Source organism: Temnothorax curvispinosus, unplaced genomic scaffold (genome assembly GCF_003070985.1).
Source record: "Temnothorax curvispinosus isolate PA1 unplaced genomic scaffold, ASM307098v1 QBEX01008992.1, whole genome shotgun sequence".
NCBI classification, from domain to species: domain Eukaryota; kingdom Metazoa; phylum Arthropoda; class Insecta; order Hymenoptera; family Formicidae; genus Temnothorax; species Temnothorax curvispinosus.
In genome coordinates, this window is record NW_020218772.1 from 73,746 (window position 1) to 92,979 (window position 19,234).

At 31.3% G+C, this 19,234-nt stretch overlaps 2 protein-coding genes across 2 annotated transcripts; both read right to left on the reverse strand.

Moving 5' to 3' along the window:
• Positions 1-1,197: 1,197 nt before the first annotated feature.
• LOC112458549 (aminopeptidase N-like) lies at positions 1,198-8,668 on the reverse strand. Its single transcript, XM_025022239.1, has 12 exons — positions 8,423-8,668; positions 7,492-8,017; positions 6,498-6,953; positions 6,010-6,208; positions 5,579-5,750; positions 5,404-5,485; positions 4,592-4,974; positions 3,881-4,158; positions 3,363-3,562; positions 2,777-3,082; positions 2,616-2,697; positions 1,198-2,060 (listed from the first exon to the last, which is right to left on the reverse strand). Exons 2-12 carry the CDS (start codon positions 8,010-8,012, stop codon positions 1,839-1,841), a joined length of 2,901 nt encoding a protein of 966 aa, XP_024878007.1. The 5' UTR covers positions 8,013-8,017; positions 8,423-8,668; the 3' UTR covers positions 1,198-1,838.
• Positions 8,669-11,162: 2,494 nt separating this feature from the next.
• On the reverse strand, positions 11,163-18,066 carry LOC112458553 (aminopeptidase N-like). The gene is made up of 10 exons (XM_025022244.1): positions 17,239-18,066; positions 16,690-16,845; positions 15,418-16,055; positions 14,053-14,134; positions 13,215-13,884; positions 12,661-12,845; positions 12,210-12,380; positions 11,994-12,140; positions 11,531-11,606; positions 11,163-11,412 (listed from the first exon to the last, which is right to left on the reverse strand). The coding sequence occupies exons 1-10, from the start codon at positions 17,715-17,717 to the stop codon at positions 11,269-11,271; spliced, it is 2,748 nt and encodes a 915-aa protein (XP_024878012.1). The 5' UTR covers positions 17,718-18,066; the 3' UTR covers positions 11,163-11,268.
• Positions 18,067-19,234: the final 1,168 nt, after the last annotated feature.

The window sequence follows — 19,234 nt, forward strand, 5'->3', positions numbered from 1 at the left end:
ATACTTTCAGAAACCCCATACCAACCCTCATTTCAAATACCTGTATAAACCGTATTTCATAAGAAAAGGAAAAGACCAATTACATTGTATTCTAAATTTTTTTTGTTTATTTCTTATCTTCTATAATATTTTAATATAAATTGATTTTTAAGGAGAAGGTTTGTATAAATATCGTCGATATAAATTTTGTGCAGCTATCAACTTAGTTTCTAAATAAAGAATAGAATGCAAAGTTATTTTAATGTTTCTATATAAAAAATTTTAAATAAAGAAATGATTTTTAATCTATATATCTAAGATATTTTACGGTTTTTTAAATTTAATCCGATGGGTATTGACAAATACAATAAAATTCGTATTTTTAGTTATATGTACTATATTACGGTATTAAATATATTGTTGAAAGTCTTGTGTTTAGAAACGCGAATGTAGGTGATGTTACGGTTATTTATATCAAGAATATACATTGACATTTTAATCTAAATTCGTAATAATTTTATCGAGGGCTTGGCGAAATGTCGACGAGATAATTCTCGCGTTGCAATCGGTTTCTCATTGTTGTCAGTGTATACGATTAATATTACCTTTCTGCCACTAATATATTGTGATATAATTGCCGAAATCAAGTCGCAAAACGTTGCGCGCGGCTAAAGTCTTACTACTCGATAGTAAAGCGCCTCTACTTATGAAGGGAAATGGCTCTGGTCTTCTATTTATAACCTCGTATTCGGCATGACAATCGGAAGTTCGACGGTCATCCATTGTTATTTCAAACGTGTCTAACAGCATGAATAATTTACACGATTGACCTATGTCTCATATTATGAAACGATGAGTTATGTCACACATTAAAAATTTTAAATACACGGAATATAAATCAAAGTATAAAAATTAAACAATCTCTGTTTTATTACTCGTAGTTTAAAAAACCAAAGTTTTACACCAAAGTTTTAGTTTATTATTATGACCATTTTAAGAATGTTCAATCCGTGTAACGTTTTTTTATGAATATTGTTAATATTTACATAATAATAAAAATTAGACATTTTTCACTGACGACGTGCATTTTGTTAATCCCTCCCAAACTATACGTAGTAACACAAATTATTATATCTTTTATTAATTATACATTTTGCGACCAGGCAAATTACAATGTTGTAAAAGGCATGTTAGAGTAATCAATCAAACACATTGCAAAAATTCTTTTTATAATTTAACAATTAAAAATAATCTCTCTGTAAACATCTCAACTCGATTGTCTTTCCGCTAAAATTTGACGGAAAATGTTTTTTTCTTTCTTTATTTCGGTCATAAATAATTATAAATTAAATAAGCTACAATATAAGTGGTATAAATAGCAATCAGTATATTTACAATCATACCACGTACACACAATTATATTTAACTATATTATACGTTTTAATAATTTTCCAGCATAATTATACGGTGTTAAGTTTTCGCAGTACAGGATGGTTCTGTATATTCGGTCTCTAATCTATAATTTGTTAAATATTATGATAACATGGTTATCAGCATTATCAAAAGCCTCTTTGATATCTGATAAATTACAACAAATGCGCGTCCATATTATGCATTTGTTGTGACTTCAAATATGAGAAATTGGGAAAGTAATATATAATACCTCTGCAGGACCTTTCTGCAATCTCATCTTCATTCTTCTCACTTACAAAATCGAACGTGATAATGTCTCAACAATTGAATTATTGTTGAAAGAATCGGAAAAGTGTTATATATGACATCGATTTCATTGAGAAAATATGATCAAGTTTAACTCGATCAAATAAAGATATTACACACGCGACGATAAATTTGACTTTTCAATAGAATCGTGTGAGTAACAATGACGCAATCAGAAGCAACGACGCCAACGTAATGGAAGTGGCAGAGTCTGGCATGCTTTGGCATGCTTTACAATTTTCTTCTATCCAATTCTCAACTTCTTCCCGATAATTTTTTATCCAAGCAAGATTCTCTATCGCGACGGTTAATCCCTCAACTTTATCGATCACCTGCAGTTTTCCATGTACGAGTATCGACAACTAAAAATGCAAAAACGATTATTTAACAGTTTTTCCTAGGATTGTTAATATTAGTCATTGATGTTATTAAATTATTTCCTCAATATGATATGTTGATGACAATCGACTACATTTTGGAGAAGCAATATTTCGCAAAATTGTGAAACGTCTAATCAATCCACTCTGAGATAAGATATCTGAGCGTGATCAAGGACGAGATAGAAATGAAATGTCTCATAGGTTCTAATTACTAAAATTGAGTTACACAAAAGATACGTTATCGCAACCTGATACGTATCCACATATGGCACGTAGCTGTTTAAAAAAAGTGTTTAAATTTGAGACAGTGTAAAACTGAGGATATTAACTACCCAATGTTAATTTTCAATGGATAGATATTAATTAAATTATATTGCTGAAATTATTTATAATAAAAATTAATTTATGCTGCGTATATATGATATGTGCGATATAAATGTTAAATCTGAAGGAGTATGTCTTTCAATAAATGCTTAATTTTCTTATTTATTTTATAAAAGCATGATAGATCAAATTAGAGAGAAATTAATACGTTACCTCTGTAAATTGCTTAGCTGATACGATTCTGCTAGAAAGTTTATTAAGGAGACTAATGAGCCGCGAGTTATCTTTCTTATCTCTGTAAAGAAATCGTTATATTATCAATTTATTCACGACGTATCGTGCGTTATCAAAGTAAGCAGTGAAAAACAACTTACGCCTTTTGGATATCTTCGATATAAGTATTGATGAATTCTATGAGGACGTCGAAAGATTCGGGGTTACCCGCACATACCGAATTCATCGCAGCGAAAACATCGACGACAGAATTCTCCTCAAGAGATGACTTGAGGAATCTATTGGCAATTTCTTTGGACTTGGCGCAACCAAGACCGGCCAGAACGTCCGCCTTCTCATCCTTGTCTTGGATGGTCTTGTACTTTTCTAGAGCCTTGTTCCATGTATCTACTTCTGCGTTTCGCAGCCCGGCGCAAAGAATTCCACTCCTCAGGTCCGGCACCAGGCTGAAAGCACGCAGTCGCAATTTTTATAGATTAGATACGCATGATGTTAACAAGACACGTATTCCGTTTTGTAATGCAGAGAATTTTTAACTTCACATATTTTTTAAAAATGATTCCAGAAAATAAAACATACATTGTATTTGCATCGTTGTTTTACAACATATATCTCATAAATTGTACGATAAATGATCTAAGCAGAAATCTTATTGTTATTTGCAGCAGGTATATAATGTGATCGTATAGTTGCGGTTTCACGAAACTGTAAATTTTTCGGACTTACATCTGTTTATTGTCCTTAGGGTTCTGTTCCAACCATTTTGCGAGCCTCTCATTAACGAACTTTTTGCAGTCTTCCAATTCATATCTACAAGCCGTGTTTAATGCCAACACTTTGGCAAGTTTATCTACATGCGTACCATTTTCTGGATTTTCGTAGTTGGCTTCCTTTACAAAATTTGCTGTCTTACTAGCGACATATATCTGAAATTCAGTGATGCATTAGAATGGTTAGAACGACACTCGCAAACGTTTTTCCTTTTTTTTTTGCTATTAAAACATACACTGTTAAATATTAAAGGATGAAATTTAAAGCAATACCTTAAATTAAATAACATTTTGTTATTTTTAACTACCGTGTGTGTGTCGAAATTTATTATTTTAACACAAAACAGTATTAACTCTATTGGTTCACTTCAACTTATAGGAATGTTTAAAAATGACTCAAATTGAGTATAATTTGACACTACTTTAACAGCGTACATCTGCAATATCGCGTATATTTCTTCTTATTTAGCTTACCTGATATGCCGTGTAGTTCTTCCCGCCTAGTAATACGCTGTCCAAATAATTGAGTGCTCTGGCAGCGGCATACCATGGAATATAATCAATCTCGTTTGACAGATACGACGTAATATTCAATGCAGTCGTATACTTCAAGCGTCCTGCTCGCGCGAGATTTAATGCGTCGTCGATCAGTTGAGCGCGGTTAGTCGCGCTTATATTTTTGTAATCAAGCGTTAATAAGTACTCCGATAAACGCACCCAGTTTTCGTTGTCATAATTTACACGATAATATCCTGTAAAATAATATTGTTTAGTAATCTTGAGTTCTACTCAATTTTTAATCATTGTCTTTGCGATAAATTTGCTTCTGTATACTTAATCATGATTATGAAACAAGCATAAGTCACTAATATAAATTAATTAATATGATAAAATAATTAAAATGTAAATTAAATAAATCATATTATTTGTTTTACATTACTGTGTACAAGACATAATTTTGTTACATAAAAGATTTACGGAAGAGAATATTTTATGATAAAATACAAAAGTCTATTTCAAAAAGCAAGACATAAACTACTTTCATTATAGAAATAAGTCTTCAATGTGCTCTGTCACTTATAAAGAATTTACACGTAACGTTAGTATTAAAAAAATATCAAGTCGATTGATAGATGCACAAATATCGTCAACAATGAATAAAAGATAGCGATGATCACCACATACCTGTTTGATCCTTATTAAAAAGTATCCATTTCGTCTTGTTCAAGTTTTCGATTGACATAACTTTTTCGGTCAACCAGCGAGATTTTCTATCCGCGGGCAGCACTTCTTCCGGATCCTCTTCCGTTACAAAATTGATGGGTACATACCACTGAGTCTCATCTTCTTTCGGTGATTTCAATAAGAAAAATCGTTCCTGTGTTACATCAAATTGTTCTGATGTCGCGTTCCATGTGACGGTGACAACAGGATATCCAGGTTTGTTTACCCAGTTGTCCATAACTTCTTTAAGTGTAACACCTTTCGGCAAATAATCTGCCAGTTTCTTCTTATCGGAATTTTGGATAGAGTTGAAGAGATCATCAGAAGTAACGGCCTCGCTCTTGCTAAAATCGAAAAGTTATGATTGTCTTATTATCTTATCGACTATATTTTTTTAAATGTTCCACACAACTGCAATTACTTCCAGTAATGGTCACAAGTAAAAATTAAAAAAAAATTAACTTTTAAAACTTATACATATATAGTTTTGTTATTATAAGTATATAATGATAGTCAATCCTATTTGATAATTTTTTTTTTTAATATTAGTTACATTAATTTTAAGTGAATATTAATATTAATACAATAGCTGATATAAAGATTTTGTGAGGCGTTTAAAAATGTCTTACAAAAGATAATAAGATTAAAGTGGTGAATTCGTGTGTTTATTAAGTATAAACATCGTTTAATGTTTATATAATATAAATGTTTAAGAAAACGCTTTCCTTACTTTTATAAATATGAATCTTTAAATATGATAATAATAAACTCACTGTTTCTTTAGATATTCTTTAAGTCCTTCCTGGAAGACTTTTTCCGTCAAAAATCCGTTCATCATATTAAGAATAGAAGCGCCTGCAAAGATGAATAATATAAATTAGAGTAATGATTGTAGAGTAATGATGTCATTTTTATTGCGTTATCATACAAAAGAAAGGATTAATGTACCTTTTTTGTAGGCAATGTCGTCAAACAAGCTTTTAATTTGGACGGGAGTTTGTATACTGGTTTCAACAGGATTCAATGGACGAGTTTTACTAGTTGCATCAACAACGAACGAGGATGCTTGCAAATTTTTAATAACGAATTGTTCCATAAGACGCCAATCGTCATCCTCATCCTGCAATTTAGTTCGGCTGGTAATTTTAATTACGATAAGTGATATACCACAAGTTTTATCATGTAAATTCTTTAAGAATATCAGGATTCTATATACAATTTTAATGCAGTATGATTAATTACAATGTTAATTGTAAATCGTGTTCTTTACTAACTTAAATTTATACATAATAGCTATTTCTTAATTCTTTAGTGCACAGAACACATTCTTATTATTATAACTTTCGAAATCAAAAATATTTGGTATTTTATGTACTTACCAATTTTGGAATAACTTTATCAGAAATGTAATATTGGAAGAAGGTAGCGAATCCTTCGTTTAGCCAGATAGAATTCCACCATTTGCAAGTAACTAAATTACCGAACCATTGATGAGCGAACTCGTGAGCTATTACCGTCCCTATAGCCTGCTTGTCTGCCGTGGTTGTTTTATTCACTACGTAGAGAAGTCGAGGTTCTCTGAAAAATAAATAATATGTTATTTCTTGATGAACTAATAACATTGTCGCGTTTATAATAATTATTTTAATATTTGTGGCTTATATAAATTAAAATCAATACTTAAAGAAATATAATAGTCACGTTAATTGTTTTGCAGACGCATAAAGATTGTGCAAGGCAAAAGTTTTTACATTCCATATAAAATTGATTACTTGTAAGTAATTTTAATCAATAAAACTGTTTAAAATTGCAAGTATTTTGAGACAACTTATTCGTTCTCCGATCAACGATCTTTGACCGACATTACCTGTACGTCACAAGACCCCAATTTTCCATAGCACCAGCCGCAAAGTCTGGAATGGCAATTTGATCCATCTTTTGCATGCTTTGTCCTGTTTTTCCGTAATAATCGATGCCGGTGTAACTCTTCAGTTCCTCCAACGTTTGCAATCCATAATCAAATGCGAATTCCTTCGCGCTGTCTTCTACCGTAGGTTTCGCCAAAACGCCAAAAGTTTTGTCTTTGTTCTCCTTAGTCTTGAAATCCGAGACTACAAAAGCTACGAGGTAAGTGGACATTATTGGCGTCGGATTGAAAACTGTTAGTCCGTCTTTATCAGACTTTACGCGCATATTTGAAACTGCTTTGTAACCCTGAGGGACTTTAATAGCAATATTAAAAGTTGCTTTTAATTCCGGTTCGTCCCAGCATGGGAAAGCCTGTCTCGCGCCTACTGGTTCAAACTGAGTTGTTGCAAGCCACCTGTAACATATAAATAATTGTAACATTTCGAACAATTTTCCATTTCTTGCATTTGGTTGTTAACAAATAGCATTGCTTGTTTTCAAAGAAATTATTTATCTTGATATTGATTTGTCAGTAAAAAATTCAACATTATTTAAAAAATTCCACATTATCCATTTTATCTAAAAAGAGAATTAATTATTCGATTCTTATAATAAAAAATTTTGAAAAAAAATTACAAAGAGAAAAAAACAATTCTTGTAATTAAAAAACTGGAAAAATTCCCGTATTACGTGAATTTATAATTAAGGTTAACTTTCTTTTTTAACAAGCTTGATTCAATCATTTAAACTGTAATACAGAATAAGAAAGATTTTAAATAATTTTAAGTTGTCGATATAAAGCTTACATAATATACAATATATATGTACAATATAAAAGTTTTAGACTTAAGTTGTTTCTTAATTATTTAGTGCACAACAAATTCTTATTAATATAAAAATAAATTTAACAATTTTTAGCGAAAATTAAAATAGAAATTTAATTGTTGTCTTACGTCTTTTTTCCGTCCTTATTCTGGTAAGAACTTCTGTAGAATCCACGTAAGTCATCATTTAATATCCCAGTATAATTCAAAGATAGTTTTGCATTTTCTTGTGTTTCAATTTTATCTTTAAAAGTTAGTATCACAAAGTCCTTTTGCGGATCATCAGAAAATTCTGGTTTCGCTGTTTTGGTTACTTTTTTTTTGCTTTTTTCGTCGGTCTCTTCATATGTTAAAATAGCATCCTCCTCAACGAATTCAAGTTCTTTGGCATGGAACTTTATGGTACTTGTAGCATTTTTAATTTCGAGAGTGATTACAGACTTTCCATTGAAACTAAAATTATTTTTGGGTGACTCAAAAATCGGCTCCAATGTGATCTCATAATTGGTAGGTACGACATCGCCTGGTAATCTATAGTTGCCTGAAACTTCTTGAATGAGTTCAGGAGGCACGTCATCGAAAATAGGATCGCTTGCCCAGCAAGCCGCTATAACAAGTATCAATGGCAGGAAGGACTTCATCGTTAACATCGGACCTATGTAAGCGGAAAAATTTTGTGATAACATAGATCCAATCTGCTTCTAAGAGAGTACGTAATACAAGAAAGTAATATAATTAAGATACAATCGAATAATGATAAAATGCATCAGATATTTCTCCATAAATAATTTAAGAAAAAATAATTTAATATTTATTTTTGTTTTGTTTAAAGTAAGAATTTGACAATAATAAAAGAAAAGTATAAATGCTAGAGGAAAGAAATTATATCAAATTTTATAAATTTTTTTTATATATTGAATGTTACTGTACAAAATATTATAAAGTTTCTCGATAAAGATATGCTTGCATCATAAACTTTTATTAACAAAAATATTATTTTTATTTAAAATAACTAATTGTTTCACAAGAGAGGTGCAATCGATGATGATTAATGACATACCTTAAAGCTAATTAAAGATGGAGAGCCGTGCGGGTCGATTCCTCGTCCCCGCAGAGGCGAGATTTGTTGAAAGACTGCCTGGTCAAAGTTTCGGGCCTTATAAGGCCGTGACGGTAGGACGTGTCGTCGTTAAAAAAATGTCGTTGCCACTTTTAATCTTATCGCCAGGTTCTCTTAGAGCAAAAGGTATTATACTTTTCGAGGTAAAAGAGTAAGTGGACCATCTCGAACGCGACTCGCAAAATTTCCGGGACAGTTTTAACGCCGACACCGCTGATAACGCTGATAACTAAAATACAATGTTATCCGACCAATCAATGGCAAGCCCGGTCAAAGATATCATGTCAGAGATCTAACTTTTTTATCATATCTTTCAGAACGTATCGAATGGTACTGCTTAAGCAATATGCTACATCGATTTATAAAGAGATGAATTTGTAACGCTACTATAGAAATTTTTACTTTCGTATTACGAATCACTTCTCTTTAAGCGAAGCTATTTACATGTTAATCTAAAAACATGTATATAAATTCTTTAATGTATATTTTTTATTTTCCTTTTTGATGTTTAAATGCAACAATTATTACGTATTAATTTTAAGGAAATATTATACCGAAGATAAGGCTAATTTTATTTTTAAAAAGTAATTCAATGTAAGATTATGATAAAAATTGCTGTATCATATTTTAAATGCACTCCTGCAATATCGATACAACAAGCAAACTATTTTTGGTTAATTAAAAATTGAAATGATTTGTAACGGCCCTAGATTGAATATGGCTTCAAAAAATTGTAATTTTAACTTTTTGCCTGAAAAAAGGTGTATGTATTCGTATACTTACCATATTTTCTTCACTTTCTGCGATCATTTTCCTGTTGCCAAAGTTAAAATGTAAGTTCTAATTATAGTCGGTCAGTATTAGTCAAGGTCAAAGTTTATTCTATTGTAAAATTTTTTTCTTGTTGATTCAGCAATAATTTTTTAAGTAAAATTATACATTTATTATTAATTCAAATAATAAATACATACGTATACAAAATAATTTATTAATTAAATACTTAACAATAATATATAATATATTATAATATAATACTCTTCAGTTTTTGTACATAAAAATATATATCTTTATAAAGTAAGATTTTATGTTAACCTTTTTTTTCTATTATCTCGCTATATTTACGCAGACAGAGATAAAAACTGATTGATCCATTTAGGATATCGTCTGCAAAGCATACAAGGGTTATAATATAGATACGTAAAAACCCGTTTAATTTTAACGTAATATGTTAGGTATGCAACTTTTTATAGCGTTAATAAAACATAAATGTAAATGTAAGAATACAGTTATAGTAAGAAAACACACGCGGAAGTGTCTCTCTTTGATGATGAGCTTTGATGAGCTTCTAATATTATTTTCTAGATAAAAATAAGGGACACTTATTTTCTTTATATGCCCAATCGCATGTTTAGGGAGTGAAATACTTTTTTAAAATTAAATTTTTTTGGGGGTAAATATCTCCGAAACTATAAATAAAATGTGTTTAATAAAAATTGAATGGTTTGAAGAATATTTTAAAACGATAACATAAGTACTTTTTTAAATTTAAAATTTTTTAAAGTACCCTCACCACACTAAATATTTATTTTTGACATATTTTGAAATTTTTAACCACCAAATTAAAGATTATCTTTTTATGAATTTAACTATATATAACAAAGTAATGTTAAAAAAAAAACCATTTTTCAGAATTAATTACAAAGCTCTCTCTGTACACGCGCTATCGTGACTATTATTCATACGCTCGATTCTTCACGCAACATGTTCTGTTCGCGTAAAATCTTCCCGTAATAGAAGATTAAAGAGATAAAAAATGGCGACAAGTACACGCGCCCCTGTTATCAATTAAATCTAATGTTTCAACATTTTATGCTTTTACACACTAGTGAATAAATTCTTTTCTCTTTGTACAAAACATTTTATATAAAAAACTGTTGCTAACTTATAGTTGTCAGTAAAATCTAATGTTTCAACATTTTATGCTTTTACACACTAGTGAATAAAGTCTTTTATCATGTATAGAAGATTTGATATAAAAAACTGATGCCAAAATTCTGTAAAATGGTGAATTACTACGCTTTAATATGAAAACGATTATATCGTCAAATAAAACTTTAGAGAAGTTTTATAATATCAGAACCTGAGACAAAAATACATATCTATCCCTATTTTCATTTAGAAAACAACATATTAAAAGTTCTTTACTTCCGTGTTTTCATGCAAATATATGTTGTGTAGAAAAAATTATCTCTATCTAAAGTTTGATTTAATTATAAAATATGTTGTGGAAAACTCAAACGAATGTATGTAACGAATAAATCAATATCAAAGATGATTGTTATGATGAAATTGTCATGATCAAATAAAAACAAAAGATTTATCAAATGTTTATATAATTATTTATATAAATTTCGTCAATTTTCACACAAGAAAGAAAATAATTTAACGAGAATAACTTGTCTGATAAATCTTAATATAATTGTAGTCTAAACTAATATTTTTTATATTACTCAGGAAATTGATATTAAAATAATAATTAATTAGACTTTCCATAAATAATATATTTTATAAAGTAAATTTTGTTCAAAGTTGAGGAAGCAAAGTTGAGGTACAGAGTATCATAATTTTTTCATAACCCTTTATTTGGTTTATTTGTATGTGTAGATTTGATTACAGATACAATGTACATTTATATTGAGATATATTCTATTAGTTACATAATATATTATTATATATAACACATTATATACATATATATGTATATGTTATAATACATCTTTAAATAACTAACCAAATAACACTGATTTTTCGATTTCAGGTAAAAATTTATTGATCCATGCTAGTGATGCAGTAGACACGGCAATGGCTTTCTTTGCTGAATTCAATGCTGATCCTAGGTCCTTAATGTTCTCGTCAACAAATAAGCGAAGCTATAACATTATAAACATTTTACTGATTTAATATAATAGTAAATCATTTTGAATATCATTAGAATATAAGAAAAATAATTGACATATTAAATTAAATAATTTGTATATGAATTAATACCTTGTTTAATTGGTTTTCCGTAATAACTTTATCGCCTATAGCTGTAAGCATTTTCGTTAAAAAATCTATTCCTCTTCTGTAAAAATAAAGATAGAATATTGACGGTATTGCAAGATTTGTTTTGTAAATACGAGAATTAATATTGCAAATAAATAAACTATTTCATTATATTTCTCTTTGGTGGTATTTACTAACTAACAAAAATTAAAATAAAAGGTTTTAATCAAATTTAATATTTTTTCACAAAAATCTATTTTCCGAGAAAACTTTTCCGATAAAAATAGTACACAATCAAATATTTGCCATTTCAACAAAATAATGTAATAAACAATACTATCTTGGTTCTCAGATGACAATTGTTTTTGAGACAACTTGTTTGTTATTTAATAAAGAAAATAACATGTGAAGTTATATAATAAAAAATATGAATTACAAATTAGAGAAAATAATGCATGATACGTACGATTTAATAATTGTACGCAAATTATTGCGAATAAAGTCGATGGCATAAATAACGTTTTCGGGATTGCCGTTTAGAACAGCATTAACTATTGTCATTCTGTATTGTTTGCGAAGTTTGAATCCATATGTTACGGACGTATTGAGATATCTGAAACTCGATAAATTTCAGTATCTGATCTTAAACGTTTATCTACGTGATTCGATTCTTGGAATCCACCTGTCAATTAAATGAGGAGTTTTAGTACATCCGAGTGCATTCAGTAAGAGCTCCTGTTCTGCGTGTAAGTCAGTGCGCAGAAACCGGTTCCAAACTGTGTGCCAATCATTATCATCACCTGAGCGAATGCCCACGCAGTACATGAAACTCTTGAAATCTGCTGGTATTGTGCTGCATAAAATATACTACTATTAAAATGTATATTGTGTGTTAATCAATTAATTATCTTTCTCGAAGATAAAATGTACTTCACGCGAAAATACCTATCAAGAGATAAAATATTAGAAACGATGGATGAGTTGACAAGAATCATATTATCTGTATATGCTTTAATTTCAGTATTTGGATTTATTTAAGTTTTAGTTAAAAATATTAATATTGCAAATGTGTGTGTACGTATACAACCGTATTGGTTGAATGAACCAGAAATTTTGCCGGTAACCAACCATACCTATTCTCAGAGAAAATCCAAAAATTAAATAGAGTTTTCGATGTTCTTAAGCAGCGGTCATTGTTGACCGAGCATGCGGCAGATAAGATCAATTCCTGATGCAGCTTTGTTATCGAACTATCGACGGGACTTTCCATAAAGTTTAATAGACCGGATATCGGTCGAAGTAAGCGATTTGCGTAATTCTGCAAATTACATCGAAGCATTATTAAAGAACATCAAGAAATAAAAAAACTATCATTAGATTTTGCAGTTAATAGTTTGTAATGATAAAAAAGTATCTTTAATAGAGTGCAACAATAATTAAAATTTTAATTAAATAAGAAAACAAAGAATAAACTTATGTGTTAATGTTAATATTTGATACTGTATTCTTATTATTTCTTGTAAAACTGTAAAAAAGATGAAATAGACATAAGCATTTAAAATAAAGAGCATTTGTTAATTTCGTTACATAATATAAATGAAATTTTGTGACCTACTTTTTAAATAATTTTTTAATAAATTAAATTTTGGAGTTAATTTGTTGTTCATATTAGAAAATAATCGCTTACCTGAAAGAGCCGTTGTACTCGCGGTGAACAGGCTAAAATATGATTGAGGAAATTGAAATTATTTACCGCAGCGACCCACGGTTCGTATTCGGTTTCACGCCTGAGATATCGCGCGAGATCAAATGGAACGGAATAATTCACATAACCGGCTCTAGCTAAATTAAAAGAGTCATCTAGAAGCGCGGCCCTGTTTATTACGTGTATGTTTTTGAAATTGTTCGACTTCAAGTAGCGGATAAGCATTTTCCAGTTATCCTCGTCATAATTGACTCTGTAATATCCGACTTGCTGATTATTGAAAATCACCCAGAAGTTTGGCTCGGCGGAACCGATTATCGTGCTTTTGTCTTGTGGCTTCAACCAGACAGTCGTAGTAGTTCGATCGAATGTAAAATTCGATTTTTCGGTAACGAAGGTTAACGGTATCCACCAACCCGACTTTTCGAGATCTGTTTGCGCCGCTCGGCGGTTCAAGTAAAATCGTTCTTGCGAGGCGAAGAGAGTCTTCGTCGTATAGTTTCGCGTAATGGTCACTAAAGGATATCCCGGCTGGTTTGCCCAAGATTCTACGAAGTCTTTTATAGGTACTTGCTTGTACAATTGTCCTGATCTATTTAATGCGGCCTGCAAGTGTCGATACAAGTCGAATGGAGTGGCTGCTTGATACGACCTAATAATAAAATTTTTGCAATGAGAACAATGTTAACGACAAAAAGCAAAAGAGAGTTGTTGTTATCACTTTGAAAAAATAAAATAATTGCATGGATCACGATTGTGCGTTTACGTTAAAAAATCAGCGATAAAAATTTAGAAACATTTTTGTAATACAGACACCTACATCTCGCGCAAGTAATTTTGTAATCCTAACTGGAATGCTGTGCTTCCGATGGTATGATTGATCATGCGAATTATGGATGCACCTGAAAACAATATAACAATTTGACAATATTACAATCTATTTTTATTATGTTTTGTGCGCTATATGTTCTTTCAGAAGCGAAATTATGATTAATTCTATGTTTATAAATATCTTTTTATAAATTTTAGTAAAAACTTAGTGTATAATCAGTTTATAACTTTATCAATTTTCTCTATTTTTTTTTAATACAGTTGATCATTATAAATTTGGCGTCTGAAACATATTTAAAAATATTATATATTATTATACAATTTTAGATAATAAAAGATTAAAAAGTTAAATATATATAAAATAAAAAGAAAATATCTTGTATACAATATCATACATTTGCATTAATATTAGATATTCATTAATATGTTCCAAACTGAACTTTCTGTTCAGGCCGTTTAATATTTTGGTTTCTTGATTATTAATAAGTATTTTCATATTAAATGTTAATATTAAATAAATGTTTAATAAAATATTTTCTTTGTATTTTGCATTGCATTTTGTACACTAGGTTTTTTTCATTATAATAATAATTTTTTTAGTTTTCTAATTATTATGGAACACTATTTAACAACTATAATGAACATATACTGCGCGGGTCACCGGTAACCTACGCGGCGTAGAGAATAAATCACGTAAAATTAGTCCGGCACGGAACATGTTAAAATTAATATATTCATGTGAAAAATTGTATATTTAAATATAAAACAATTTTATATTCAAACAGCATAATTAACTGTGTGCGTGTTTAATTTTTAGTATAATGTAGATAAGCATACGTAAGTTCTTGCGGCTTCGTGTAATCGTTGTTTTAATTGAAATTGAAAATGAGGAACATGGATAATTAAAGTTTTAATTCGTACGAAGTTGCTAAAATGCAAAAATAAGAGCAACGTACAATATTAAAGATAAAGATATTAAAAATTACATCCGGCCGCCAATAATTAATTTTTTGCGCGTATGATTTAAATAAGTATAAATCATTGGTGAAATAAAATTATCACATGATCGAAAGATAGCCCTATCTATTTTGTGGAATCGTTACACGTATATAGCGATATGATCAACGGATTGCGTAAGGAACAGATGACGCACAACTGTACATATAACTGAATGATCGAAGGTGATCGAATACGAATCACAGATTCAGAAACTGTTCAGAAACTATATCTGGCAAAATTCCTACCTCTCCTCATTTTATTCTGTTTGAAATTTTACAATTAGTGAAAATATTTTCAATGTAAATGCCATCAAGTTCACGAAAATAAATGATCACGCATGTTCTGTAGCATATACCTTTTTTATAAGAGACAAAATCCAACGTAGCCCTAACGCTGTCACGGCTTCCAACTTCTCGACCGTTCAACGTGCGCGTATGATTGTCGGAATCTGCGAGCAGGGCCGGCTGCAGGCAATCTACTACGAATACATTCATCATTCTCAGATCCGGCTCCGCTAAGGACACGCCGAAGTATTGGAAATACGTGGCGAAGCCCTCTTTCAGCCAGACGACGTCCCAGAATTCGGGTGTCACCAGATTGCCGAACCAACTGTGCGCGTACTCGTGCGCCATCGTCGACAGTCCGTTCACCGCTTTTCTCGTCGGGGTCCCGTCCTCGTGCAGCACCACGGATTCCCTGTAAGTGACGAGGCCCCAATTCTCCATCGCGTTGAAAGTGAAATCCGGTATTGCGAATTGATCGACCTTGACGAGCGGGCTCTTCACCGATAACCACGTCTGCAGCGCCGCGTAAACCGCCTGGCCGCGATTCAAGGCCATCGATCCGCGAAACTTCATGGAGTCTCTCGTCCACATCTTGAAGTCCTCCGAAATTCTCGATCGTTCCGGGACAAAATTGTGCACCGTCCATCCTACCAAGTATGTGGAGATTCGCGGCGTGCGACGGAATGTGGTCACGCGGTAGGTACCATTTCTGTATAATTTTTTGCAATTATTGCGATAGCGAGACAGCCCGATTTTTTTTCCTATTTTTCATGTATCTTTGCACACACAGTAAATAACATTTGTATTTAGACACATTTATTTGAGTTCTATCCGTATAGAAATTTTTGTGTTAAATTTTTTACATACATTCGTGTTAATGTAACAGTTTGTCATTATGTTACTTTCACTGTTCTGCGTTAAGCTAATATTCAACGTTTCTAAGAGTTAAAATAACACATTTATATGTTAATTAAAATAAACACCTAAGTTGTGTTACTTTCCTCTCTACGAGAGTTTCCATCTGTTAAATCGACATTTTCTTATGTATTAGAAAAATATATTGCTGTCTTCTATTATTTGCAAGAAAAAAAAGAAAGAATAACATTTTATTTTAATTAAATTTAACATAAACTTTGCTTTCAGATAGCGTCCATGTGTTATAATTTTGTGTTAATTTTTCACATATTTGTGTTATTTATATACATATTTGCCTTTTGTTAAATTAACATAAAAATTAGAGTAGCTAAATTGGGACATGTAAAACGTGTTAAATTTAACACACAATTTTTTCCTGAGCATATTTTTTAGTTTGATAAGATTCGAAAAATTATATGTATACTAACTCTATTCGTACAGATTCCACTGGAGTATTACTCGTCGCCTTTTGATCCTTATGATGGCCTATATGCAATTGGAATTCCGCTTTTAAATACGGCTCGTCCATGCAAGGAAATGCGCGACGTGCGTATGTGGGTGAAAATTGAGTTACGCCTATTCGTCTAAAAAATACGAACGGCAGTAAAAAAAATTAGAATAAATGTCAAAATTTGTTCTTATTGTCATAAACAAATATCTATAAATAATTGCTTTGCCACTTTCTATTGAGCAACAAGCTATAATTAAAACATGGGAAATTGAATATACACAATAAATAAGACATTTATAAAGTTATCTTATAAAAGTTGATATAAATTAATTGTTATAAATAACGCGAGATAAATATCGTGCTAATAATTATTATAGTTTTAAAGGAATCCTAATGGAGCGTTTCATGGAGCTCTTCATATATCTTTGCGCAAACTTCTCGTCCCGTTCGGATTTTATTCCGAACTACTTAGCGTGTAGCAGCTCTAAAATACGTCATATGTAACAGTCCTCTCTCAGAATATTACCTCAGTTTTCCATCAACTTCGTACAGACTTGCGTAAAAGCCGAATACGTCATTTGCGATGTGTCCTTTGAAGGATACTTCTAACGTGTATTTTGCCGGGTCTAGTGCGCGCTCGAGTTTAATCGTAAGCATTTGTGTTTCTTCATCGTGAATGTAACGCAAAATTCGAATCAGCTGACCCGATCTATCCGCTAAAGATGCATTTGCTTGTACGTTTAATGTATCCGTGTGCAGCACGATAAAATTTGTTTTTTTGAGCACTCGCAGGATAATCCGTACGTGGCCATTGTAATCCGCGTCAGTGGGGTGCGTGTAGATCGATAGATCGTAGGATATGGGAACGATTTTCTTGGGTAGTCGATACCGCGCGGAAACATCGTGCGAATTTTCATTTTCATCCGTGTCGGCGTTATCATACGCAAATGTCAGACTTAAAGCGACGAAAATAGTTAATAAGAATAATGGAGTGCGATTAGTCATTGTCGGCACAGAGCATGAATTTTTGTTCGATCGATTTTTAGAAATCTCCTTTATCAATTTCTTTGGCTCATATAAAATTCGTGGAGAGATATCACGTTATGATATATATATACTTGAGATAGATAAAAATTGACACACACACACGCGTATTACGCACGCACGGTCACATTTGCGCACGCGTGAATCTAGAATATGATCAGTACTATTCTTATTACTGATATTGCCACAACATGATATTTTGATTACTGATATTTTTTAACTTATTGTGATTGGATTCACGGAATTAAAGTCTACGGAAGGTTTAATTATACAACGGCAACGTCCAGCAATGTTTACGCTGCGTTGTCGACTTAAGACTACATGCTTTTTAAGATTACTGCGTAGTTGCTATACTGGCTGCGTTCAGATATTCGTTGTCAGTAATGAAAATCTGTAGTATACGTGACGTAAACTATACTTTTTCAGTACTATCGGAACGCAGCCATTATTTGTTATTAACGATCTCTCTCTTTCTCCCTTTCCCTCCCTCCCTTTCTCTCTCTCTCTCTCTCTCTCTCTCTCTCTCTCTGTCTCTTTCTGTCACAAGTAGATCGTCATCGATCGCGATCAAACATGTAATGAGGCAATATTTACCTGTCTCAGGTGATGGAGATAACAAATTTCAATGAGAACACAATGGGACATAATTATAATATGTAACATTATTAAACGTTAATATTGACTTGATTTTTATATTATCATAGCAATTAAAAAACCGCGAGATAAAAATAAAATAGAGAGAAACGAAGAATTATCTATATTAAATAATTATCTATTACAAGCTGCATGGAATACCTGAGATAGTGTCAGATTAAGAGAGACTAATCAAGAAAAGATAATTTCTGTTTCTTATCAAACGGAATTTCCGGTTAATCTGAAAAATCCAATTGCCTAACTATTTAAATTTCAGCTTCTAATATCCGCTTTATTTCTCTAAATTAAATTTCTCGCTTTGTGTGTCGCGACTCATTGATGGGTGTTCTACTCGCATCACTTCTCATTTGGTAGAGATGATGGCTGCTAGTTGGTGACAGTGTTGAGGTTTTAGGCACAACTTGCTGAGATTTGCATATAATTGCCATAGGCTACATGTCTTGCCTTTAGGCTGCGTTGAGGTTTACCTACATTCTATACACTTTGGAAATTGGAAATCTAAGCGATGCCTTAAGTTCGGTAGGTCTCTAGTTATAACTTATTTACAGGAAACTCGGGAACGGGCGCCTAACGCGAATTTTACACTCCAGTATCGAAAAAATAAAGCTCACGTTACAGTAATTTTAACGTGTTTCTGTCGTTTTTTAAATATTCTTTATTTTCTCTTACTATTTTCAGAAAATGTTGAGTAAATCTATATACACATTGTCCTCAAATATTAATAAATTATAGAACAATCAAAAATAAGCAATATGTAATTAATAACAATGACTTTTAATTGGAGTGTAAAAATCATTCTAGGTGACCATTTATGCAAAAAAAAT